Here is a 24,417-nt window from a genome sequence, read left to right on the forward strand (position 1 = left end):
GGACCCGTATTTGCACAATGCTATAAAGAACCAACTTCATCCCCTGGTGCTTGGGAGAACTAATTGTACCTGCTTGAGCTTTTATTGGTCCTGAAATGAGCTTGGACCTCTTCTTCTCTAATGCATTCCAGTGAGTATTTTCATGGAAATGCTTCAAAAAAAAATAAATAAGGAAAACAGGAAATGGTGATGTGCTTAGCTGTTAATATAGGCACAGACCCATCTTCCTTCTCCGCTACTGTATTTGTTGCACATTTTTGACACAAATAATCAGACAAAACTTGGAGCCTTCCAGGCTCCCCTTGCAATGAAAAGAAGCTGGGGAGAGGGCAGGCATTTCCTCTTATCTACCCTATTCCACCCTTCTCAGAAATCCCTTTTGGGAAGCTGTTAGCTGAGCTGGAGTCCACTTTGGCAACCAGGGATGACCAAGAGATGTTTGGTGTTCCACAGATGATGAGGAGAAAGGAGACACTTCTCTCCCTTTCTGGCATCCTCTGACCCTAAGACCCTTTGACCTCCTTCTTTTGGGCTGCACTGCAGACAGCATGCCGACAAGCAGACCCACTGGGTTTCACTTGCTGAACATCATTCATGCTTTTCCAATTCCTACCTCACCCTCAGCCACTGTGACAACTCCCTACCCCACATCCTCCTTCCCGCAGCCTCTTGAGACAAGCAAAGCTGCTCAGGCTGGAGCTTTTCTCTAATCTCTGGGGATATTGAATTTTAAAAGATGCTACAGCAGTACCAATTCTGTCCAGCCCACAAAAATGCATAGTTTGTCCTCCATATAAACAGAGGTGAAAACACTTGTACCTTTTACCGCTGTCACAAATTCCTCTGGCACAGTGCAATAACTTACCTTGGAATAACTCCATTTTTGCTATGCTCAGCACCCTCCAGGTCCTCAGGATGCATCTGCCAACACCCTTCCTGAACACCTAAGTCCAATGAGTGCTCCAAGGCATTGGTAGACCTGGGCAGGAGTTGCTACGAGAGTCCCTCTTTTGCTCTGAACATGCCAAAAAAATGTCCTCTGCTGATGCCTAAGGGCATTCCACTTTTCCCCTGCCCATATAACAATCCTGCAACAGAAACCCTCTGGACTAGGAGCACGGCCCCAAAATGCTCTCCTCACCCAGGGCTGTCAGGAGCCCTGAGCAGACCTGCCCAGCCTCTGCTCTTGTTTCCTCCTTGTTTACCAGGGGCCCCAGGTGAATTATTTCTCCCACTCTTAGTTCTTTGACTTCAATTTCACACAGGGACCTTCCATATATCACATCCCCTTTTGCCAATGAATCTCTCCTGTTCCAACAGTTTAGTGTGCCCCAGGATCAATATATTTTAGCAGCATGCAAGGACACGGTGTTATTGCCAGGTTCCTGGGTTGTACAGAACAAAAGGTATCGCTTTCTTAAAGCCACTGAAAAATGCTCTGGGCCCAGTACGATTACTCCTCTGCCACTAAACAGCTGTGTATAGGAGTCTGGATAATCACTCTCTGTTCTCACTGGGGATGACTTTTTCTCCTGTTCTTCAGACAGGAGACCCAAACCCATGGCCCGCCCTCGCCCTCCTTTTGTCTTGTCTTGGTGCCCAGATCTGGCGGGCATGTCAGTAAAGCAGGCTGATTTCTCCTGGTTGTCCTCACTCTTGATATACAAGAATATAATGTGCTTTACAAACTGGGGTACCTTTGTAACACTGCAAGCACAGCACCTGAACCATGCACCTCAAGTCCCCATTCTGCTCACCTTGTCATTTATGGTATAATTGTGAAATAAGCCAAATGAGCATCACAGGGTGTCTTGGTTGGGCTGGGATTAGGTGACCTCTCCCCTCTTCGAATTATAGGTGGAGAGGAAGGGAAAAGTCATGTAAATGTCCCCTTCCCTGAAGGTATCCGCTTGGCTCAACTCCCCCCCAGCATCACTAACATCAACCCTGGCCTCCGATTTCTGCAGCTATTTACATTCTTCGGCCCCTGCTGAAGCTCACATCCCTGCCTGCAAGGTTCAGGCTGGCCCAAGCTTTCCTATTCTTCCCCCTTTCCCTGGAAAGCTTTCCGGCCCATCGCCACGTGTTGGTGGCCACCCACGAGCCGCTTTGATCAGCTCAGATGGGCAGCGCCATCATGGGGCTTTGCAGTCTGCCCATGGACACCTCTACAGCTGCTGCGCAGCAACAGAGGTTTTCTCTCTGAGTCCTGGGCATCCCCTGGTCACCTCAGGGCACCTTTCAGATGTTGCTTTTATTCCAGCTCCCACTTTAGGTTCATTGAGCTTCAGCTCGCTTTGGCTGACTTTGTTTTGCAAACGCTGTCCTTGCTCCTTGTGAGTTTAATGGGAACCACGATTTCTCTCCCAAACCACGCCGATGACCAGGCAGGTCAGACAAATGCAAGACGCAGTGGGCTATTTTTATTGCATTTCCAAGGGTTTCAGGTGATACTTTGCTGCAGCCCCATCCACTTTCAAACCAAAATTCTTCCTGGGATGCTGTGTTTTGCAAGCCCCTTGGTGGTCAGTGCTGTGGACCAGAGGCCTTCCTTTCCCTCTCTTTCTGCCTCCCCGTCCTCAGGTTAGCTACTTCCTTGGCTTTACTGGTCCTCCTCCTGCTCTCCTTCACAGGCCCTCCTTGCAGGCAATGCCAGGGGCTGGAGTTTGGGGTGGAGGCAGCTATTGTTCCAGCTATCTGCAGTGTAATGTTCCTTATGACTGTATTAAATGAAGGGCGGAGGTCACACATCCCTAGTTTAAATTAGGTTTAGGCTGACCTTTAACAATATTACACTCGTGGATCCTCTCATAACTCACCGAATAAACTCCCAGAGGGTTTTACCACCTCCCTCTTTTCTTCCTACTGTAAGGATGCCCGAGGCTTAATGTGCTTCTCTCCAGTTTCGCTTTGATTTCTAATCCTATCCCCTTCTCCCCCTTCTCCCCCCCCAAATACAGATATATTCACTCCTTTAAAGGTGGGGGGAAAGAACCTGTTCCTTTTCTCTTCTGGGCGACAGCTCTTTCTTTTGTGTCTCTTTCTTCCCTTCCCCGCCCCCCTCCTCTTTCTTGACACAATGCACTATTTATTTGCACTGAAGGATAACTAAGAAGCAATTAAAAGATCAAAAGGCACAAACACAAGTAGATCCAGTGGCAACTTGTGGGGTTTATTTTGCTGCTGCTGCTGCTGCTGCAGCTTCACCAAACTGCTGCCTTGTTTTCCCCCCAGCCAGAGAGACACCTCTCTTACTGGGTCGCCTCTTCCTCCGAGCAGACTTTTTTATGATTGCTATTTTTCACCCCCATTGTTTGCTATTGCAGTTGTTTACTGGAAAATCACTTGTTTTTCTCAGGGAGATTAACCCTCCAAGCTTTCTTTTGTCTACTCTCAGGAGGTCCTTGTGGTGAGCTGGGGGAAGGGAGCTGGGCTCCTTCAGCTATTAGCAGTAGCTTACAGCCCTGCTTACCCCCCTGCCAAGGTTGGGTCCTTTCCTTTGATGGGGTTTTGCTTTTGCAGTGGGGAAAGGTGGTTGCTCTTTGTTAAGGAGACCAGCTCTGCTGAGCCGTTTGCGAAGACCCACGGTTGGGATTTACTAAGTCCTGGGCATCTAGGAGAGACTCCTAACGCCCAAGGTAAGCATCGATGGAGATGCTTCTTTCTGGGAGAAGTCTGGACACACGCTGGCAGACGTGCAGTCTCTTTGATGGCCAGGCCACTTCTTTACGTGCTTAAATATCAATGTAGGTGCCTGTGTTTGAGTCTGGTGTGCACAGAACCGCTTCCTCAGCATCACCTCTCTCTCCCAGGTGAGCCGATGCTCTGGCCAAAGCCCGCAGCCCTGGCACCAGGTCTGCCGGGTGCGATACGCAGCGACACAGCCCAGAGGCCAGCTCAGAGGACAGGAGGATGCTGGGGAGGGAAGGATGTCCAAAGCCTAGTGAGAAAGGACAAGTCCTGCCCACGTTTTCTTGGGCATGTTTCGGGTAATTCCGACTGTTCAGACATGCACCAAGCCCCCCATCCTTGAAAGAAAAAAGTGCAAACTTGGAGAAAGGAGAAAAAAGACGTTTTATTGGACGCGGGGGTGAGGGGCTGCTGCATCCTTGCCTTTCCGCGCCACTACCTATGGCGAGCGCTGCCTGAGAAGGACCAACCTGCTGCCCGATGTCGGGCAGCTCTGCTCCTCTCCGCCCCGAGGAGGGTGCGTGGCCGTGGCGCAACGCGGGCTGCGAGCCCCTGCCAGTGGGCACCCACGCGGGGGGGCAGGGCGGGGTGGGGGGGTGCTGGCCGGGGCTGCCTTTGCTGCCGGCGGAGGGGGAGCGGGGTCCCTTCCCCGGCGCAGGGATTTGGGAGAAGGCGCGTTCTGCGCGCTGCGGCACCGCGCGTTCAGCCGCGCAGGGCTGGAGGCGCACGGCGAAGCCTGGGAAAAGCCCCTCTGGTCCCCCCGCGGCGGCCGCGGGAAGCAGGAACGGCCCCGGGAAGGTGCTCAGCGGGTGCCCAACCCATCGCGGGGCCGCTGCTTTGCGAGGGGGCACCCCCCGTGTTGTCCACACGGACACGCGGGGGGGTCGCTTCTGCCGCGGCGCGGGCGCGGAACGCGGGACGGGGGCAGGCGCGGGAGGGGGGGGGCTGTGCGTGGGGCCGGGCCTCCTCCGCGGAGCCCTGCGGAGCGGTGCGGAACTGGCGCGGACACCTGTGCCCCGGCCGCGCCGAGAGCCGGCCCCGAGCGCTGGGGCGGGGGCAGCGCAACCTCCCGCTGCCCCCGCCCGCCCCCCCCCCCCCCCGGGCCTGGGGCTCGCCCTCCGGCAGCGAGGGGCGCTCAGGGGGTGCCCCTCGGCAATTCAGGGCTGGGGCTCGGGGTGCGGACCCTCACCTCCGCCCCTCACCTGCGGGGTTGGCGGGGGATGCGCGTAGCCCCCTTCCCGCCCCCCCCCTGAGCCGGCCGCGTGGGTCAGAGCCCCCCACGCGGGAGCAGCCCGCGAAGAAACCGTGCGGCAGAAACTTTCTGTGCCCTCTTCCCTCCCCGAGCTGGACTCCGGAGGGTTACGAGGGAGAAGGAGGGAAGAAAGGAAGGGAGGGAGGGAAGAGAGGGGGTTAGACCGCTCTGCAACATTATTGGCTGCGTGGCCGGGCTGGTGCTCGCTGGGGAAGTCAGAGCATGCCCATTGGGGGGGTATAAAAGGGGGGCAGCCGGAGCGCCCTGCCTGTCTCCTCGCTCGTGGGGCAGCCAGCCGGGAGCAGCGGGCAGTCAGGCAGCCGGCCCCTCCGTCCCGGCCAGGGGGACGCAGTCAGTAAACACAAAAGTGAGAGCCACCCAAGGGGCAGCCAAAGCAGGAGGAGAGAAAGAGAAGAGAAAAAAAAAAAAAAAAAAAAAAGGGAAAAAACAGAAAAAAAAGGAAAAAAAGAAAGGAAAAAAAAAAAGAAAAGGAAAGCGCTCGCTCGCTCTCTAGAATAACAAAATACCTGATCGTAACAAAATAACATCCTTCAGACAAAATCAAGCAGGAACTTGACATACCAAAAAGGCAAGGCCAGGAGAGCGAGCCAGGGCGCGGGGAAGGCGAGCCAAAGCCGCGATCGCTGCCCGGGCAGGAGAGCAGCATGTCAAGCGCCGGGGCACCCACGGATGAGCGCTGCCGGCAGCCTGCCTTCCTCCCCGGCCCGCCGCCGCCGCCACAAGTTGAGAGTAGCAGCGGCAGCGCCAAGGTAAGCGCCGCTCGGCTCCGCGCCGCTCCGCGCCGCTCCGCGCTGCCCCTGCGCGGGCGGAGGCAGGAGGGCTCCCCCGCTCCGCGCCGCTCCGCGCCGTGCCATGCCGCGCCGTGCCATGCCGAGCCGCGCCGGCCCCGCTGCCCGCCGTCCCCACGCGTGTCACTAGAGGGACCCCGAGAGCCGGCCCAGCCGCGGGCTGGCGGGGCGGCCCGCTGCGGTGGGGGGGCGCGGGGTATCCCCGGGGGGCGCGGGGACAGCCCGCGCCCGCGGACCCCCCCTCCGCACCTTGCCGGAATCGGGGGGGGGGTGGGGGTGGGGGGTGATGCTGGCAGCGGGACGGCTTGCGCGCTGTCTGCGCGCCTTCTGCGCGGCCGAGCGGCGGCGGGGAGCCGGCGCGGCGCGGGGCGGTCCCGCGTGGGGAGCCGCCGAGGGGGCTCCGCGGGGTCAGGCGGGGCTGCGCGGCCCCTGGCTGCCCGCGGGGGGTGGTTTGGGAGCGGGGAGACGGTGGCGGCGGCGGGGAGGGACCGGCGGTTCTCCCGCTTCGGAGACCGGGGAGGTTGTTAAACTCTCTTCTGCAAAACACCGCGGTGTGTTCGGTCTCGGAGGGATAAAAATACAGAGAGGAAAAACAAGAAAGCGAAGCCAAAATGGAGTGAGAGTTAATGGTTGGCATGCAGCCTTCGACTTTGTGTGATTTTTTTTTTTTTTTCTTCTTCTTTCTTCCCAATTGCTTTTCCCTACAGTAATTGTTTTAAGAGCACAACTTGGAAAGGTTTTAGCACTCTGTTGAGCAGTAGGGAATTGGGGCACATGAGGAAACTCGGATTTAGCGTAACTGTACCAGCAGATGTGGCTGCCTTGCCTCAAGCCAGTGGTACTTTAGCAGGGTTTCGGATACGCCAGGTCTCGCTCAGGCGGCGTGGAGCAATCAAGTGTAAAAACAAGGTTTGTGTGGGTGGTTTTAAATAGAGACCTCGGGAGAACCGCTGCTTTCAACCCTCGAGTCCAGGCTTCCTATGCAAAGTCTGTAGTTTTCTTCCAAATGCCGGGATGTGCTTGGGAGGCCAAGGCCTGGTTTTCTTTGGGTTTGTTTGTTGTCAGGTTACGTGTGTGTCCGTGTGCGTGTGTGGTTTTTCCTTTTACTTCGCAGGGTTCAGCGTGTTGGGTTTTTTATTCCTCCTCTTGCCTTGATTTAGAGTGGAGTTGAGGAGCCTGGGTCATGGGGTTTTGTGAGGGTGACTTTGTGCTAAGGACATCTGGAGGAATAAAACTGACTGACACTTCTGATTTGAGCTTCACTGAGCTGTTTTGGACCCAACTTGACAATTTTGGTGGGGGTGAATGGGTCAGAGCTGTAAATCTTGCTCCATGTTGTCGACACCCACACAAGTTCACTCAGCCTTTCAAAGGGGCTATCCCGGCTCCTGTGAAAATTCATTAAGGGATAAAAGATTTGACACCGCAGGTCCCCTCCCACCTCCGCATGAAATTTGAGAGCCAAAATGTGTCTGCGTGTGTGTCCCAGCGCTTTTTCTGACAGGTGATCCTTTTTGCAGCCCGGCTGGAGGGCTGCTGCTTTGACCAGGCAACCCGGAGGTGTCAGTGCGTGTCTTCCCATTGATTCCTATAGCCTTCGGCATGAGCCCGGCTTCCTCGTGGAGCACCAGAGAAAAGCATTTCTGTACTTTTCTTTTTTTAAATAAAGCAAACACAGCAGGTGAGGTCTTATTTTTAGAGGGACCGAGGTGTTGGTGCGTTTCCAGCAGTGCATACGAGCACTGTAAGTGGCCCACCCTCTCCCTGCTCGTGTCCTGGGACTGACCTCTCCGATCCTTCTTTGGATTGTCTTTGCTTTTAAAGGCTGCTGTGTGTCTTAACGGGGCAAAGAGATACCGGCCTCCCTCGACACGTTTGCGTGAGGGGTCAGGAGAGGTGGGGGGCACCGGGGGAAGAAATCTGCCTTGGGTTGCAGCCTGGCTCTGAAAGGGTTAAAGCCGCTCTGCCAAGACATAAAGCAAGTTCAAGGTGTTGTGGGAATATCACTTGCCAGTAGACTCCAGTCACCACAATTTCTGATTTAACAGCTTAACTTGCTGTTAACTTTCCCTGATATATTCCAGGTTTTGGATGGGAATGCAGAAAGGAGAGAGGAACAATAAAGAAAGGAGTTAAGTGAGGCTACTAAAATGGACTTAAATCCCTTCACTGGGTCCTGCCAGCTGTCTTTAGAAGAGTTAAGCAAGATTGCATTTCCTTTTTTTCATGCAATAAATCAAATGTTTCTGGGCTGCATACCAAAATTTGTGCAATACACTCTTACTCCCCAGTGGGGTGAGTAAATGGTACTGAATACCCCATTCACCTTTTTCAGCTTGATTTTTCCACAGCTACAGTAGTTCTCGCTGCAGCACGTATAGCGGTGGGGTGCGGGCAGCGCTGCCCTGCCCGTCCCAGCCCCTGTCCCGCAGGCAGAGGAGGCAGGTGTCTGTCCCCGCTCGCAGGACGGGAGGGGGAAAGGTGACCCCCAGTGTGGGGCGGAGTGGGCTGCTGTTGGGGACGAGCAGTGAAGACAAAAAAGTGAGCGCTAAAAATAGCAGCAGCATTGCCAACCTCAGCCATATGAATGTCATGCGAGCCAGGTGCCAAGAATCATGAGGTTTTTATTTTTTTCAAGCCTGAGCTAAACAGCAAAACCCCTGGTCCTGGGTTGGTTTTATTTGCCTGACAGCTCAATGGTTGAAAGTTTTGTGTTTTGAAGCTTGCTTCTTCCGAGCTGTGGGTTGGAAATCTCCTCCTTTCTCCTTCAGATGAAATGGGAGGCTCTTCTGCGGCACTGCACGTGGTGGCTCCTCTCCCTTCAGGTACTGATGGGCGCCTCATCCCGTGCCTCTGCCCAAGACACAGCCCCGGGGTGGTTTTTGGCTGCCAAGGCACCTGCCTCACCCCGCCGGCCTCCGCTAGCCCTTTGCTACTTGGCACCTCGGGGCATGGTAGCCCGGTGCCCTGCGTGAGGTTGCCCATGGGCAGGGGCAGCGTTTGCTTGGCATGTGTGAGCTCAGCACGGGCCCGTGTCCTGCCCCTTTGGGAGAGCTGCACTTAAAACTGGGTCAGCTCCCCGCTCTCCTGGGGCTGCCCACCAAGAGGAGTAAAACAGGGAGAGAGATGCCCAGCATCTCTCACGGGCAGTCACTGGGAGTGGTGAAACATCAGTCTGCCCGCTTTTCTTTGGAGGGGTGGAGGGTGATGGAGGCTGGGATGTGCAAACTGGGGTTTTCCCCTCCTGTACACGCCACTGGGTTTGGGCCGATGACTTTTCGCCCTGCTCCCTTTTAAACGCTGCGCTGCTCCACAAAGAAGCGAGATTTTTTTTTTTCTTTTTGGTGTCCAAATCCAAATTTTGCAGACTGGGCCATCTGTCAATTCCCTCCTACGTTGTTCTGTTCATATTAAACTGTAATGAAGGCCAGACTGAAGAAGGAATTAGGTCAGACAGGAGGTTTAGTCTCTGTTTTTGGGGAGATGTTTGTTGCCCAAGAGAGGCACCGTGGTTTGGTTGGCTCAGCACAAGCCTGGATGCGAGGGATGCCTGAGCTGTCCTCTGAGATTTGGCAACTGGGCCTTTTAGCACATTGTGGCCTCTTGGCCCCCGACTCCCCAGCAGCTGGACAGAAATCACCGATCCAGCTGATTCTGCAGCAAATCCTCAAAAAATCCTTTAACGGCCTCGGGTGGGAGGGTGGCTCCGCTGCAGACCTGCCCTGGGGCTCGCTCCCGGCGTGCCGCAGCTGCTCGGAGAGATCCCTCTCCATTGGTGTGTCCGCGCTGGCTGGGGGCTGCCGAGCGGTGTTCGGGGGTCCCCGGCCATGGGTGCAGCAGCGTGTGCTGCGAGGGGGGAATACACGGGAGTCCCAAGGCAGCGGCAGCATCCCCCGTGTGGCAGCTTGCAGCCGAGCTGGCTCCAGCGGCAGCCTGGCTCCGTGCCGGGACCTGGGGATGCCGGGGAAGGCAGGAGAGGGACACGAAAGGATGGAGAGCAAAGCAGACCCTCTCTGGGCATGGAGAGGCCAACAGCCTGCTCCAATGGCTTGTCTGAGCCTCTCCTGCACCGAGAAGGTTGCTCTCGTACGTGGGTTATTCAGAGAAGCTTCAGGTGCGATTCCCAGGACAGTACAGGGCACCTCTGCAACCGAGAAATTCCTCTTGCATCACCCTCTTGCACACTGTGTGGGGTCCGAGCCCTTGTTAGGAGGAGTTTGGTGCTCAGGTTGTTGGGCACCCGGCACGTCTCGCGCTGCTGTTTCCACCGCCCCGGTTAAAACCGCATCCTGAAGCATTTGAGCTCTCCGTGGGCACATGAGGAGGAACGGCAGCCGGCGCGGCTGATTCAACCCACTTTGGCAAGAATTAAACTTCGGTGGGCGTAGCCTCTCTCCTAGCAGAGGTGGGACCCTGTCCTTTAGGAAAGTGCCCTGTTTACCTCTCACTGTCGTATTCCTGTTACATCTCACATCAGAGAGGCTTTCTAATAAAAACTGAAGGTTTTTCCAGCCATCGGTGTAAATTTACTCCTGTCTGAGGGGCCTGTCCCTGTCCTAGTGCTTGGACTAGAAACCAAAAGCAGTGCTGTCCCACCTTTCCAGTGGAGAATGAAGGCTCGCAGGAGTTCACAGGGCTTCGATTCATGATGCTGAGCAGGATTTGGCCATGACAACTGAAGTTGCATGCAGCATGGTGCTTGTGCCGGGTCATGGGCTGTGGGTACCCAGCTGTGCCGTGCCACCCCATTTTGGGGAGCAGCACCTTCTCCGGCAGCTGCGGCGGGGCATGTGCTAGCTCTCCTGCATGGGTGCTGCTCATCCATGCTAAGGAGGAGCAGGAGGGGGGAAGGATTGACTGGAGGGTCATCGGGATGCACTGAGCAAGTGATGACACCCTGGTAGCCTGTCTAGCCTTTGGGTGAAGCCTGGTGGCTTTTCTCTGCAGGGTCAGTAGGGCTGAAGCGAGAGGGGAGGGCTTATGGGGTTGGGTTGCAGCTCCATCAAGCTGGAGAGAAACTGCAGCACCGGGTAGTAAATAAAGATGCTTTTTGCTTTGCTGCCCGGTTTCTCATTACACAGCTGCTGGAGGGAGTGGGGACACACCAAGGTGACCGTGGTGGAACGGGCTGGCGGTTGATGCGTGGGCAAAGGGGGACTTCATCGCATGGCACGCCGCCATGTTAGCCTGGCTCTGGATGACAGCGTTGGGGTCATCCCTGTCCTCGCAGCTTCAGGGGGGCTTCCTGGCCAGAGGTACGGGGTGTGTGGGCACCCTAAAAGAGCTCTGAGTGGAGGCAGGGAAGGCTGCCAGGGGCCACCTTGTGCTTGCGGTGTGGGTTGCGCAGGAGAGGGTATTTTCCGAGGAGCACAAGTTCTTTTCCACAGTAGGTATCAGGTCTCCCCAGCATCAGATATCGCCCTGCCGACAAAACCTTGCTCTCCCCTTGCTTCAGAGCATCTCACCCCTTTCTTTAGACTGAATGTAGAGAGGAAAAACTGTGCTTGTCACCTGTGCCACCAAGCAAGCCCCTTCTGGGGGCCAGCTCTGGCTTGGGGGAGGCCATCATGCAGCCTGCTCGTTAGCCTCAGTGCTCGCAGCCAGCAGGAGCCTAATTGGGGATGGGGGATTATTTGGGTGTCCTGAAGTCCCACGTCAGCGGCTTCGACGGCGGCACTGGCTGGCACACATCTGCCGTCCCGGCAATGAGCCGCCGGCGCTACCTGCGCCCCGGGGACACCTGCGATCAGGAGCTGCACGTAAAAAACAGGGGGAAAAGGGAAAGAAAAAAAAGGAAAGGGGGCGGGATCATTAGTCTCTTGTCAGTTGGAGATCCGTCTGCTGATACTGCTGTACCAAGGGCATGACTCAAGCAGTGAAGGTGATGCTGCGGTCATGTCGGGGAGGCCCAGTAAACACCCATTGGCCACTTCATAAAAAAATCAAGGTGAAAAGGTGTTGGTGACAAAACACTGCAGCTTGGCAGCATGGTGCAATCGGTCCCCAGTGCCATCCCTCTGCTCCTAGTGTAACATAGACCAAAGCCCCCGCAGTGTGCCAAAGGGATGGGTGCTACTGAAGAAGCTGGTCCCTGTCCCATCACTTGCTGGTTTGAGCCCAGTTTGTTCCCAGAGCTGCTGCCTCTCTTGTCCAGAGCCCTGGAGGGGCTTTGCCCACCTTGCTGGTCTCTGCCAGCACAGGCTAAGCAATACGGTGGGCACTGAAGCTCATGCGGGGGGGATGCCCCCCTCAGCCCACCCAGACCTTGCAGCCCCAGTTTTGGCTTTTCTTGCTGCTGATCCCTGTCCCTCCCGCTGCTCAGAAGAGCTCATGACTTGTAGGCACGGCGTGTTTCTAGCAGCGATGATTTGAGCTACGTGCTAGTAAAAAATTGGTAGCAAGGGTGGCTTTATTGCTGGCAGGACCGTAGTGGGGCCCCGGGGGAGCTGGGCTAATTTCCTGGCTGCGCTGCAGACTTCCCCCGTGACCTTGGGCGAGTCATTTAATCTATCCTGGGCTTCGGCTCCATCTCCGAGCATCCCGGGGGGGTGAGGTAATATTCATTAACTGATATTATTCTCGAGTTGCTCAGATGCTATGGTGATGAAGGCTGGATGTGAAACTCAGCGTCTTGGCTGAGCGTTAGCAGGGAGAGGGGATGCTCCACTTGAGATTTAGCATTACCCCACGCTGGCTCCTATTTTGCCACACTTCCCCTCTTCATTTTGAGCCAACCTGTCTTGGCCACCATTGTTGTTTGGCTGTATATACACAGTGATGCTCGTCACTGAGGGGCTGTAACGCCTGAATGATCCATGGGTTTTTGCTCATCCGGTGAGGCAATAGCACCTGCAGAAGCTGACACAGAGGTAAAGCTGTTTGCTGGATCTGAGTCAGGGGAAATCTTCAGGTTAGTTAGCAAATATCCAGAGAGTTTCTTTTTTACTCCTCTGCACCGGCTGATACCCCCTTGGCCCTCCTTGGTGATGCCTCAGGCGTGTTTCCCGTGGGACCACTCTGCTCCTGAGGGATGTCTTCTCAGTCCCGGCTCTCATCAGCAAACACGGCTTGTGCAATCAGCCCCTCGATTGCCCGAGCCTTGGCCGTGCGAGTCTCTCGCATGCCCAGGGTGAAGGCCACCACTCCCTGGCAAAACCCAGCTTTCCTCAAAAGCAGCTCTAGGACAGTTTGAAACTTCATTTGTTTCTGCTTTGGGGGAACATGTGTTCAGGTAGGGCATGAAAACCTGTCATCAGAAATGAAAAAAAAAAATACCTCTGGATGATCATTTGAATGATTTCCCATGGAAAAGGGGTAAAAAATCACGCTGTTGAAAGAGCGGGGGAAATAAAAGCCTTTCAGAGGTAGGCTGAAGTGGGAATTTCCAATGGAAAAACTGCTTCAATGCAAACTTTGTCTGTCCGGAGCGGCTGACCAGCGGGGCGAGTGCAGGGAGCCAGCCTCACACCAGTGGCCGGCTCAGCGCTGCTGGTCCTTCCCTGCAGCATCCCCACACGTTCAGGCATCGACCCCCAGGCGTGCTGCGGGTGGGGCCGGGGTGGGGGGCACTGCCCCGAGGGGAGGTGTCAGAGAGGGGTCTCTCGCGCCATGTTAACACTGTGCCTCTGTCCCCAGGTGCAGAGGATGTGTGCGGCGAGGCAGATGCTGCTGCTGCTGCTGGCTTTCCTGGCCTACGCGCTGGATTCGGCCGCGGCGTACGGCACGGCGGAGACCCTCTGCGGCGGGGAGCTGGTGGACACGCTGCAGTTCGTCTGCGGGGACAGGGGCTTCTACTTCAGTAAGTGCCAGGCGGCTGCCGGCAGCGGGCAGGATGCTGCCCCCACCCCACGCCTTGCTTTGATGGAGCCAGGCCGGGAGGGAAAGGAGGGGTTTTCCAGCCCAGTGCTTTTTGTGATTGCCTCGCACATGGCAGGAGAGGAGCGAGAAAAGCGATATGCTCAGGGTGACATGCATCCACCTCGCGCCGATTTGGGGGACTGTCTAGTCCCATGGGGAAACTGGGTCCTGCATTTTGATGCTCAGGAAAGTCAAACATCGCTGGGGAGCCATAGCTGGTTGGCTCATCGGCGATGCGGGCAAGTCATTAAGGTAATGAGGTTGTCTGCAGGCAGCTCTCTGCTGAGCTTGGGCCCTGACTTATTTTTAAACCTTGCTGCCTAAGTGCCGCAAGGAAAAAGCTGAGCACTCCCCCTTTCTGGGCAGTCTTTCCTTGGGTATAGCAGCAGGTTCTAGGCTGCTCCCAAAATATGCTTCGTGGCCTCCTGGCTACCTGCTGTTGAACCTGTCGCTGAAGAGTGATGTCTTACCCCTTTGCCGTGCCAAAAAACGCAGGGTTGCTGTTGTCTGCAGGGTGCAGGTGGCTTCAGGAGAGTTGGCTGGAGCGGGCTTTCCACCAGAATGCTTTGGGGGTTTGCACCGTTGGCATTAGCGTTACAGTGGCTTAGCTTAAACGGGGAGGAGGAGGAGTAACCAGTAACGATGGATGCTCGGTAATCTATGGGCAAAGGTGCCTCAAATGTGACACCTTGTTCTGGTGTTTTGGTCCCCTGCTCTGCTTGGGAGAGGGAAGACCCTGTGTCTTGCTGCCCACTGAGGACTGAGCCGCAGAGTGACTGACTACAGGAAAGATGCAAAGCCAAGTGGGGGAAGAGGACGGAGATACCAGCTGCACGTGGTGCTGTGCGTTTGGCAGTCTTGCCTCTGCCTTGGAAAAAGGAATTTAAAAGTCACTTTCAAGTAACAGGGTGTTTTTTGGAGTAGTGGAGTTGAGAGCCAGCCTCCCTCTCATCCCAGTCTGCCTGTTCAGGGAACAGGGCGCTGCAAATTTCAGAGACAAGCCTGAATGTCCCTTCCCAACTTGGATGTCCCTTCCCAACCTGGATGCTCAGCCAGACTTGGCTGTCACTGCCTGCTGAGGCTGGGCAGGGAGAAGCGCAGGGATCCCACATCCAGCAGCAGCCAGGGTTCGGGCTGTGTAATTTTGGGCAGGCGGCTGGGCTGCAGGTGGCTTTGCAGCTAGCTGGGGGCGATTGCTGCCCCAGCCCGGCCGAGCTGCAGGATGTTTTCACAGCCCCCCGGGTGCTGCGGGCAGGCGGCACTTTTGGGGACGCCCTGGGCGCGCTTCCTTCCTCTCGCCGAGCCAAGCGGCGAGGGTTTGCACGTCAGCTGCCCTTCCTCTTCTCATCTCCCCCTTCCACCTTTCCTCTGCCAACGAGCCCCGTGCTGGAGCTCGGCGGAGGCAGTGGGTCTGGGACTGGCCTTACTGGCGCGGCAAGGAGGCGAGCTCCTCTCCCGCTCTCACACCTCTTCCTCTCCCTCTATATATAGAGGAGCATCCGTCTCCCGTCTCCCTCCCGTGGTTTCTCTTCCCTCCTCCCCCTCTCTGGGGATGAAAGGGAATGGGGCTTTTGTTTTACGGACAAACTGACCTCCTTTCACCTCAAATAACCCAGCCGCCCAGGCCAAAATAAAAACACTTTTGAAGGCAGACAAGTCGCTTGGTGCCAAGTGGCCAGTCTGGTGCTTGCAAGGGGATTCTTGCTTTTTTTTTTGTCTTCTCCTGTCCCCACTTCTTCTTTTTGAATATTTCTGGAGAGCCCAAGTGCTGGAGGATGAAGCAAAGTCCCCCCAGTCCCACATTTTAACCCCTTCTGCCTCTGACCAGCCTGTGCTGTGTAGAGCTGAAGATGTTTGGGTGATGGCTCTACCTGATGGAGGTTTGGGACATCCCCAGCTCACCTAATTTTTTCCCTCTGCCTCCATCAGCTGGCTTCATAAAGTGATTAATTCTGCTGACCATATTCATCTTCACTTGTAAACCCTCATGGCTACACTACTGTCACCGTATAGGCTCAATAGGGGCATAATTACGTTGCATGATCTTGGGTTTACGTCTTAAAACTGGGCCTGGGTTTGTCATGAGTGCTTCTCAGCATAGGACGTGCAACCTGATGAGCAGCCTGCGCTAACGCAGTCATTCGTATGGGAGGTAAATGACTTGGGCAGCCTTGTCCTGCAGGTACAGGTGGGCCCCACTTGCTGAATGGGGCATCCCACTAGTAATCTTGGAAAAAACAAAAATAGCACGAAAATCCATCATCAGTTCTCTGCTGCAGTGGTGATTTAAGTACTTAAATGATGCTCTGCATTCTTACAAGGGCGTACTTATCTAGCAGAGCTAGCTCTGAAATACAGCACTGTCTGCATCCGTGTGAGGGGATGCAGTGTGCCCACGGTGTTTCATCCCCCCAGCATCTGGCGATGGGGAAATGCACAGCCTAGACTGAGGAGGGTGCACCCCTGATAACCGGGATGCCCATCTGTCCGCTGGTGTGGGGAGCGAGTCCTAGCCCCCGGGTGCCCTTGGAGGCATCGTGGCTGGCAGGTGCCTGGGGCTGAGGATGTTGAAGCTGCCCCCAAGAGCTGGGGCTACAAAAGAGCTGCAACAGGGGCAGGAGCTGGCAGCACTGGGGCTACCTGGCCATGGGACGCAGGGTGGACGTGGTGATGTGCACCATGCCAGCTCTCCACTGCATGCTGGGGGTGCCTGGGCAAGCTGCAGCCGGAGCTGTGTGTGCTTTGCTCTCTGCTTCTGCCATGAGTCCCCCCCTCTGTGACTTTTAAGGCATTTGGGGCTGGCCTGCAGGTGCCAGCAAGGTGGTGGCATCCCACTGTGGCTCTGCAGCAGGGTCGGGACCCCCTCTCCCTGCTTCCTGGCACCCACCCTGGGGATGGTGGCACGGCCCGCAGAGGGATGCTGAGCGCAGCCCCGGGTAAGAAAAGTGGGGCAGGTCAAGATGAAGCCCCGGCTGCGAAGTTGCTGTCATGCAATGCTGGCAGGGAGGGGAGAAGGGGCTGCAGGGAGAGAGGCGTCCAACTTCTCTGTAAACAACAGCTCCTGTTTCCTCCTTTCCAACAGCTGATAAGAATTTAGCTCTTTGCAGCCGCTTGTGCTGACGGGGCACATTCTTGTGCGCCCGCCGCTCCTCCGAATAATACTAGGAAAAAGCAGGGGGGAAAGTGTGGTGCCGGGGTGGGGGAGGGCCAGGCCGGGGGCACTGGGACGGGGCCCGGTGCTGCACAAAGGCCCCCTTGTTGCTCCCGACATTCCTGCGACAGGGGCGCAGGGACTGTTTACACCCAAAGTCCCCTTCCACTTGGCTTGCCGTCTGATTGACCAGAGGAGAGGGGACCCGGCCAGGGTGGCACCGGCACCGCGCACCCCTCTCCGTGGCATCCGTCCGGCCCCGGTGAGGGTGGGGAGCCTGGAGCAGCAGGGTGGTGATGCCAGGGAAGGGACCCTCCTGTCCCCCCTTGGCCACAGCGGTGTCACCGCCTCCGGCACGGAGACATAGCTGAGCTGCAGGTACGCAGCCTCCAGGTTCTCCCGGGAGCAGGTTTGGTTTTGCAGCACCGCCGGGATGCCCAGCTCTCCCTGTCAGGATAGCTCGCTGCTGGGTGGGAATAACCCCGGGCAGCTGGAGGGCTTTGCCTCGCTGGGCTTTGCGTTGCCAGGCTTTGTACCGCCAGGCTTTGCATCACTGGGATTTGCATCGCAGGGCTCGGCCCCTCAGCAGAGATGTGGGAGGTTTTGGTGGAGCACAATTTGGGGAAAAAGAGAGCACAGCCATTCATTGAAGGCCTAGAGGAAGTGCGTTTCCTTGGGAGGAGGTGGTCAGCACTGCAGTGGGAAGTGCTTTGTGCACCCCAGCGGTGCTGCAGCCCACACAGCTCTCCCCTGCGGGCAAGGGAACGCAGCAGCAAAACCCTCCCTGGGTTTGCCAGGGGTGGTAAAGTGAGATGCCACCCATGGGCAAAAGCCAGGAAATTCAAATTTTAGTCTGTGCGTAAATCGTTGTTATGGAACAAACGCTTTTCTCAATCCAGGTCAGCAGCGATATTGCTGTTAACCAGCAATGCCCTGGCGTCTCTTCCCTGGATTGTTGTCTCCAGGTGCTTTCTGGGACTAAATCCCTGTTTGTTATGGTTGTCTATTTTTTTTTCCTAAAGTAACTCTCCCACAGAGGATTGTATTGGCATTTGGCGAGATCCGTACGGACAATTATGTAATGGGAAATGTGCCCTATGGGACGGTGGCAGCGGAGCTGGCAGCGGCGCCAGCAAGGGGAACGGCACGCAGCAGCTTTACGCAAGAGAGAAGGGGCAGCGCGTGGGGCTGGGGGCCGCGTGTGTGCCCACACCGGTGGGGCAGGGGCAGCGGGCGGGCAGGAAGGGGCTGTACCGTCACGGTGGTCCCTGCCGGGAGCTCACCCTGGCGGGGCCACGCCTGGGCGTTTGCAAACATGTGCTGTCGTGATCTTCCTGCACGCTCCCGTGCTAGAAAGTGCCCTTGATGGCAAGGTGGTGAAAACGGTCCCGCTTTGCTTGTTAGTTTTTTTCCCCCCCACTCTTCTTTCCAAACAAACACATAGATGCAAGCGGGCAACTTCTGTTTTCAAGAGGAGACGTGTAACCTTTCAAAACCTCAACTTCTCCCTGAACCGTGCGTGTCGTCACTTGTGCAACCTTCTGTTCAGCGGGAGTGTGAATGCAGCCCTCTGGGGATGTGCTAGCAAGAGGGGGTGACTTGAATTTTTTCTATTTTCCTTCCAAACTCTCCTTCTGCCCGTGCTCAGGGTGCCTTTCTGGAGCAGCCTAATGCTTCAGTGACCTGCCGCGCGGGCAGGTTTGGGCACTGGGGTGGATAGGTGCGGAGTGGGGGCCATATGCGGGGCGGGAGGGATGTCGGTGGCAGCGCACGTCTCCCGTGGACCTCGCTGGGCATGCGTATAGAAGAACACATTGCATGCCTATAGAAGAATACATGCACCTGGCTCCTCTTCCCTGGCTCCCTTGGGCATCGTCACCCAGATTGCCTGCACCGGCATCGCTCTACAGCTGCGGGCACCCAACACACCTGCCCTGCCTTTAAAGGGAGGGCCCAAGCCAGCGTGCTTGTTGGCCACAAGCATTTATAGAGAGAAAATTAAACTCCTAACAGTGCTCCCTTTGCTGAGCCTTTACCAAGAGGGAACCATCCTTCTCACCTTCTCGCAGGGCTGACTAAAGGTCGTGCCTGAAATTTTTCCAGAGAAAAAGAAAAAGGACGGTGGTGGCACAGGGGGGACAAACGTGGAAAACGGAGCATTTGAAATGACTCCTGAAGGCGGGCTGCATGGTATGAGTCAGCTGCTCCATCGCCCTGCACCCTGATGCCGCATTTGCTCTCGCGACCTCCGAGCAAGGCGGGAATGCACCAGCATGGAGCACGGGGGCACGGCTGGTTTTAGTAGAGAGCGGGTGTCCTGCTGCCAGGGGCTTTGCTATTTCAGAGCCCGTGGTGAGGTGTGGTTGCGGGGTTTTGCATGCCAGCACTGCAACAGGGGTCTGTATTGAACATGCAGGGCTGTGTTGGACGCAGAGGGCTGCGTTGCACACGCCAGGCTGCATTGCACATACATGTTTGCATTGCATGTATGGGGCTCCTTTTCACATGTGGGGCTGTGCTGCATGCACAGAAAACTCCTGTGCTTTGCGCTTTGTTCCGAGGCATTTTGGGTGGGCACCCAGATGGGGTACCCCCCAAGGAAATTGGTCAGCGCCTTGCAAGCCAGGGCCATTAAATCTTCACCAAGGCCAAATACTTGAGTGCCTGCCTCATCCGGAGTATGGGGGAGGATCGTGGGTCATGCACGGGGCTGGTGTGGACCGTTTTGGTGTTCCTGCTGGGAGGTGGGGGCTGGGCAGTGTGGTGAGCAGCATCAGGCATCGTGCTTTCACCACTCACTCTCAGTTTTTCCCATGCCCAAATTCTCGTGGCCATGATGTGGTACCGGATCCTGTTTGCAAGCCCCACTGGTGCCGGCCTCTGTTCCCCTCCCTTGGAGCACCTTGTGCTGGGAAGAGGCACTCATGGCCGCCTGCAGAGCCCTGGCTGTGAACCCCACAACAGCACAAGCACATAACATGCCACGTGCAAAAGCGTGGAGAAAATCCTTTTGTTTTGGGCTGGTTTATGTTTTGGAAGTCGCGATTCCCAAGCAAATTTGTTCTGCATCAGAAATTCAAATTTGCTCATCTCCTTTATTTCAAGAGGGGGAGGAAAACCTGTAAAACTGATGTAAAGTTTTCCTCTGGAGCGCTTTGGCCCTCATTAAGCAGTGATATGAAATGCACTCTGTTGTTGCTGCACTGGACACGGGCTTTCGCATCCTTCTGCAGGCAGAAATGGGAGAGGAACCCTTATTAAAAGATTAAGTTTAATAGCTATTCTTGGCGGGTGCAGGAGCCTGTATTCTTTCTGCAGCTGTCTCAGAGCTGTCCCATCTGGTAAAATTTAGCCGCCTTGGTTCGCTTCACCTGCCTGAGCGTTGACCCGACGGAGGGAGGTTGGCAGCCGCAACGCCGCGCTGCTTCTTTCTAATAAAACTTGCTTGCCAGGATCAACATCGGAGACGGTCGCAGTAATCGGCACAGCGCTGGCGGCCGGGCTGGGCTCGAGCTTCCTCACTTTAGCTGTGCCCAAAAAGGCCGCCCGTGCCGGAGGCATAGGAGGGGAATAAATCATTGCCATATAAAGCGTCTTTAATTAGCACCGCGCACACGCGGGGAGCCCTGTTGGCATCAACAGCATTTGTCTGGGAAAGTCTTAACTTGAAACTCGGCTGGTCGGCAGGTGCGTGTCGGCTAGTTTGGGAGAAGCACTGCTATTTTTCAAGCGTGTGGGACCCACCGGTCTCTGGTGGCTGGTGGAGGGATGCCTGCAAGGGGATGGGTGCCGTGGAGGCAGGGAGAGAGTCTAGTCCAGGTTGGTGGCTAACGCTGGGGTCTCTGCTGTTGCAGGTAGACCGGTGGGACGAAATAACCGGCGGATCAACCGGGGGATCGTGGAAGAGTGCTGCTTTCGGAGCTGTGACCTGGCTCTGCTGGAAACCTACTGCGCCAAGTCCGTCAAGTCCGAGCGCGACCTCTCCGGCACCTCCCTGGCGGGTCTGCCGGCGCTCAGCAAGGTAGGGGGTTGCTCTTCTCTGGAATAAATAGCAGGAGAAACAATGGGAAGGCCATGATGGGAGAGGACAAACCCCAGCTGCAAGGTCCATTGGTTCTGCAGAGCCTCCAAGAGAGGGCCACTGTTGGCAACTCATGCCAAATACCAGGCAGAAAGTCAGCTCTGAATAAGGTGGGGGACCAGGTGGGCTGGATCAGAGAATTGTAGAATGGTTTGGGTTGGAAGGGACTTTTAAAGGTCATGTAGTCCAACCTCCCTGAAAGGAGCAAGGACATCTTCAACTAGATCAGGTTGCTCAGCGCCCTGTCCAACGTGGCCTTGAGTGTTTCCAGGGATGGGGCAATGTTTCCAGGGGATGGATGGATGGAGCTCAAAGAGGGGATCCCCTGTCCAGCGGGTGGGCAGGCTTGCGATGAAGCTGACGTTGCTATCCCATCCCCTTGCAGGAGAGCTTCCAGAAGCCCTCGCACGCCAAGTACTCCAAGTACGACGTGTGGCAGAAGAAGAGCTCCCAGCGGCTGCAGCGGGAGGTGCCCGGCATCCTGCGGGCTCGCCAGTACCGGTGGCAGGCGGAGGGGCTGCAAGCAGCCGAGGAAGCCAAGGCGCTGCACCGTCCCCTCATCTCCCTGCCCAGCCAGAGGCCCCCGGCAGCACGAGCCTCCCCCGAAACGGCTGGTCCCCAGAAATGAACCCTGACCAGCCGGCTCGAATTTTGATCTCCCGGGGGAGGGCGGGAGGACTGACGAGACCCGGCCCCCGAGCCCCTCCGTCCCCGGGGCCGCCAAGCTGAGGAGCGGGGCGGCGGGGCACCCTCACGCCGCTCCGGCCCCAACCAAACAACTGACACAGCAAGGAGGGGATGGCGGCGGCGGCGGCGGCGGCGGCGAGCAGCGCTGCTCCCGCGGCATCGTCCTTTCGGGGTGGGGGGGAGGGTTGTTTCGTTTCCCAGGCCTGTTTCATTCCCCCGCGCCCCCAGTATTTCCAAGCCTGTACTTGCAAACGGACAGTTTGGCACTTGAACTTTTTGCTGCCGGGCGCTGCGTGACATCCCCGGTGCCAACGCCAGAAGACAAAAGAAAGAGCAAGAGGGAAAAAGGATATGAAGTTAAAATTTTATTTTAATCTTTTTTCTCTCGAGAAGAGTCCATTCCATGTCTTTCTTGACAATAAAGTGAAAAAAAAAATAAAACGGGGAGAAATATTGAGGGAGGGATATAAGTTTTTCACCTCATTCCCACCCCACTTTTTTCTTCTTTTTTTTTCTTTTGGTTTTCTTATTTTTATAACTTTCTTTTGCACCTTTAAAAGAAAAACGTACCTGAGAAGAAGTTCTGAGGAGCCCCCATCTGCATTTTTGTGTGTGTGCTTCATTACAAGATTCCAAATCGACTTGCACCTTTTTGAAATCATCGATGACGTGAGAAAGAGAGGAAGAGGAGAGAGAAAGCGAGAAAGAGAGAAGAAAAAGGAAAGGGGAAAGAAGAAAAAAAAAGAAAAAAGTGAGCTGATGCTCACTTTAAATGGAGGAGGCGTCTGCATTGCACATTTGCCACGGATTTAGTTGATTTATATATATAATATATTATATAACTTTTTTGGCAAAAAAGCACTATTTTTATGGGACATTTTGTGTAGTATCTGAAGAGGGATTGTAATGTTTAAAATGTGTTATGGTGCTAAAGTAAGTTGGAAGGGAAAAAACCCAGAAATAGCAAGGGAGGGTGGGGAGGGAAGGACAAGATAGCGAATACTGAACTTGAAATTTTAGCTTTTCGTTTTAGGAAAAGTGTGATAAATGTGTTTCTTTTCTCTTCTGAAATATAGCTTGGTCATGACCATATGAGCTAGTTGGCTGTTACTCATGTACACAGATGCACGCACACACAGAAATACATCGACACGCATCCTTTTTTTTTTTTTAAAAAAAAAAAAAAACAAAACCACCACAGTTTAGACTAAAAGGGAACTGTTCTGGAGACAAACTATTTTGAATGGTGAAGGTGTTGCCAGTTACAACTTGAGGCCCTGCTTCTGCACGGACCCCTGACGGAGCTTGGCTTCCCGAGCCACGGGGGACCCACCGCTTCCTCCACACCCTGACAGCTTGCTCGCACACCGATCTCCGGCGAGCGGGCGGGTGGGTGGTCCTCACCACCCAGCCCCTGCAGAAGCACCAGCTCCGCGCCCCACCGTCTCCTTTTCCTTCTCTTGCCCTTTGCATCCTTCTCGCCGGACCCCCCACTCCCTGCCCCGCGCCCCCTGCCCCCCTCCCCTTGCCCCCCCCCGGGGCTGCGGAGGAGGAGGGCTGCACCCAGGCGGCTGCAGGGCTGGGACCGCTGCACGGGACAGGGGGGGAAAGGCGAGTCTCTGGCTTGAGGCTCGGGACTCGGTGAGCGGATGGGTTTGAGAGGTGGGCAGAGGGCTGTAAAATAGGTTGGTTTTAAAATAATATATATTATCTGTCTAGGAACCATAAAAAGGGGGGAATCAATTACATCTCCCTATAATATACTCTCACTTGCTAATAAAATGGGGTCACTCTGTTAACCAGTTCTGTACTTGCTTTGTCTTATATATCCATACATTTAAAACATAAAAAAAAAAAGACTACTTGAATTGTATTCTATTTCGTGGTTTGGAGGGGAGGGCTAGGGGGAATCTTGAGAGGGGGAGGATTTTAATGTATAATCCTTTTGTTTGTTATTACCTTGCAATGTTGAGCCATGAAGCCTTTGTTTAAAAAAAATGGCACTGCAATACACGACAAAGAAAATCCTTTATTTATTTTATTAAATATATATGGAAAAGAATGAAAATCGGTCCAAATTAAGAGGGGGGGGAAGGGAAGTGGGTGGGGTGGGGAAGGCAGAATAAAACCAGAGCAATTGCAAATAATTGACTTTTTTTTTTTTTTCCTTTTCATGTGTCTTTTTTTAAAAGAAACCTAGTTTTTATTTTTTAAAAAGAGAAGTAAAAGCTTTCCTGGATGCTTTGTACCAAAAAAGAAAAAATGAAAAAAAAAAAAAAAAGAAAATCTGTTAAGCAAATAAATATCCATCCAGAATATGAAGCCTGACTTTCTCTTTTAATTTATTTTTTGCTCCTGGGTTGAGAGTTGGGTGGGAAGAAGGCCATGCCAAGCACCACTCTTCATGGAGGAACAGAGTGCGTTGCAGCTCCTCTTTCTGGGGCTCAAACCTGCAAGAGAGGGTGAAGTGCCCTTAAACACAACCCTGAAACCACAGTCCCGCGGCGGTTGCCCCCTGAACCCACCAAGATAAATAAGTGGCCAGTGATTCTTGGCGAGATTTGGGGGTGTTTCCCAGTGGCTGTTGGGATTTGTTTAGCTTTTACTGGTTTGGGCTGTTCCCAGAGACCTGAAAAAGCTGGACAGGAGCTGAAGACGCATCAAAAGCAAAAAGGAGAAAAAAAAATGTATCATGTAGGTTAGGTTTCCTCGTAGGTGGTGCTTCTCTGGCTTCTTGGGGTAGATAGAGCCTCTCTTTAAGTTTTTAGGGATACCGATATGCTGCTTTTCATCATAGAACCATCGTGCACCAGTGCAAATGGGAGGTAAAATATTGTGGTTCCAGTTTGGTAGTAGCGCAACCACTGGGCAAAACAGTGCCCCAGCATCC

At 54.9% G+C, this 24,417-nt stretch overlaps 1 protein-coding gene across 1 annotated transcript; it reads left to right on the forward strand.

Annotated features, from left to right (window-relative positions):
• Positions 1 to 5,063: 5,063 nt before the first annotated feature.
• IGF2 (insulin like growth factor 2) lies at positions 5,064 to 23,848 on the forward strand. Its single transcript, XM_074842416.1, has 4 exons — positions 5,064 to 5,712; positions 13,387 to 13,549; positions 20,614 to 20,780; positions 21,226 to 23,848. The coding sequence occupies exons 1-4, from the start codon at positions 5,608 to 5,610 to the stop codon at positions 21,466 to 21,468; spliced, it is 678 nt and encodes a 225-aa protein (XP_074698517.1). The 5' UTR covers positions 5,064 to 5,607; the 3' UTR covers positions 21,469 to 23,848.
• The last annotated feature ends 569 nt before the right edge of the window (positions 23,849 to 24,417 follow it).

The sequence above is a fragment of the Strix aluco genome, chromosome 16 (assembly GCF_031877795.1).
Source record: "Strix aluco isolate bStrAlu1 chromosome 16, bStrAlu1.hap1, whole genome shotgun sequence".
Taxonomy (NCBI): Eukaryota; Metazoa; Chordata; class Aves; order Strigiformes; family Strigidae; genus Strix; species Strix aluco.

Excerpts from the sequence above, each read along its gene's own strand:
- IGF2 (XM_074842416.1), top strand. The coding sequence starts at position 5,608 with ATGTCAAGCGCCGGGGCACCCACGGATGAGCGCTGCCGGCAGCCTGCC. Across the intron at positions 5,713-13,386 it reads GTAGCAGCGGCAGCGCCAAG|GTGCAGAGGATGTGTGCGGC; the intron begins GTAAGCGCCGCT and ends CTCTGTCCCCAG. Across the intron at positions 13,550-20,613 it reads GGACAGGGGCTTCTACTTCA|GTAGACCGGTGGGACGAAAT; the intron begins GTAAGTGCCAGG and ends CTGCTGTTGCAG.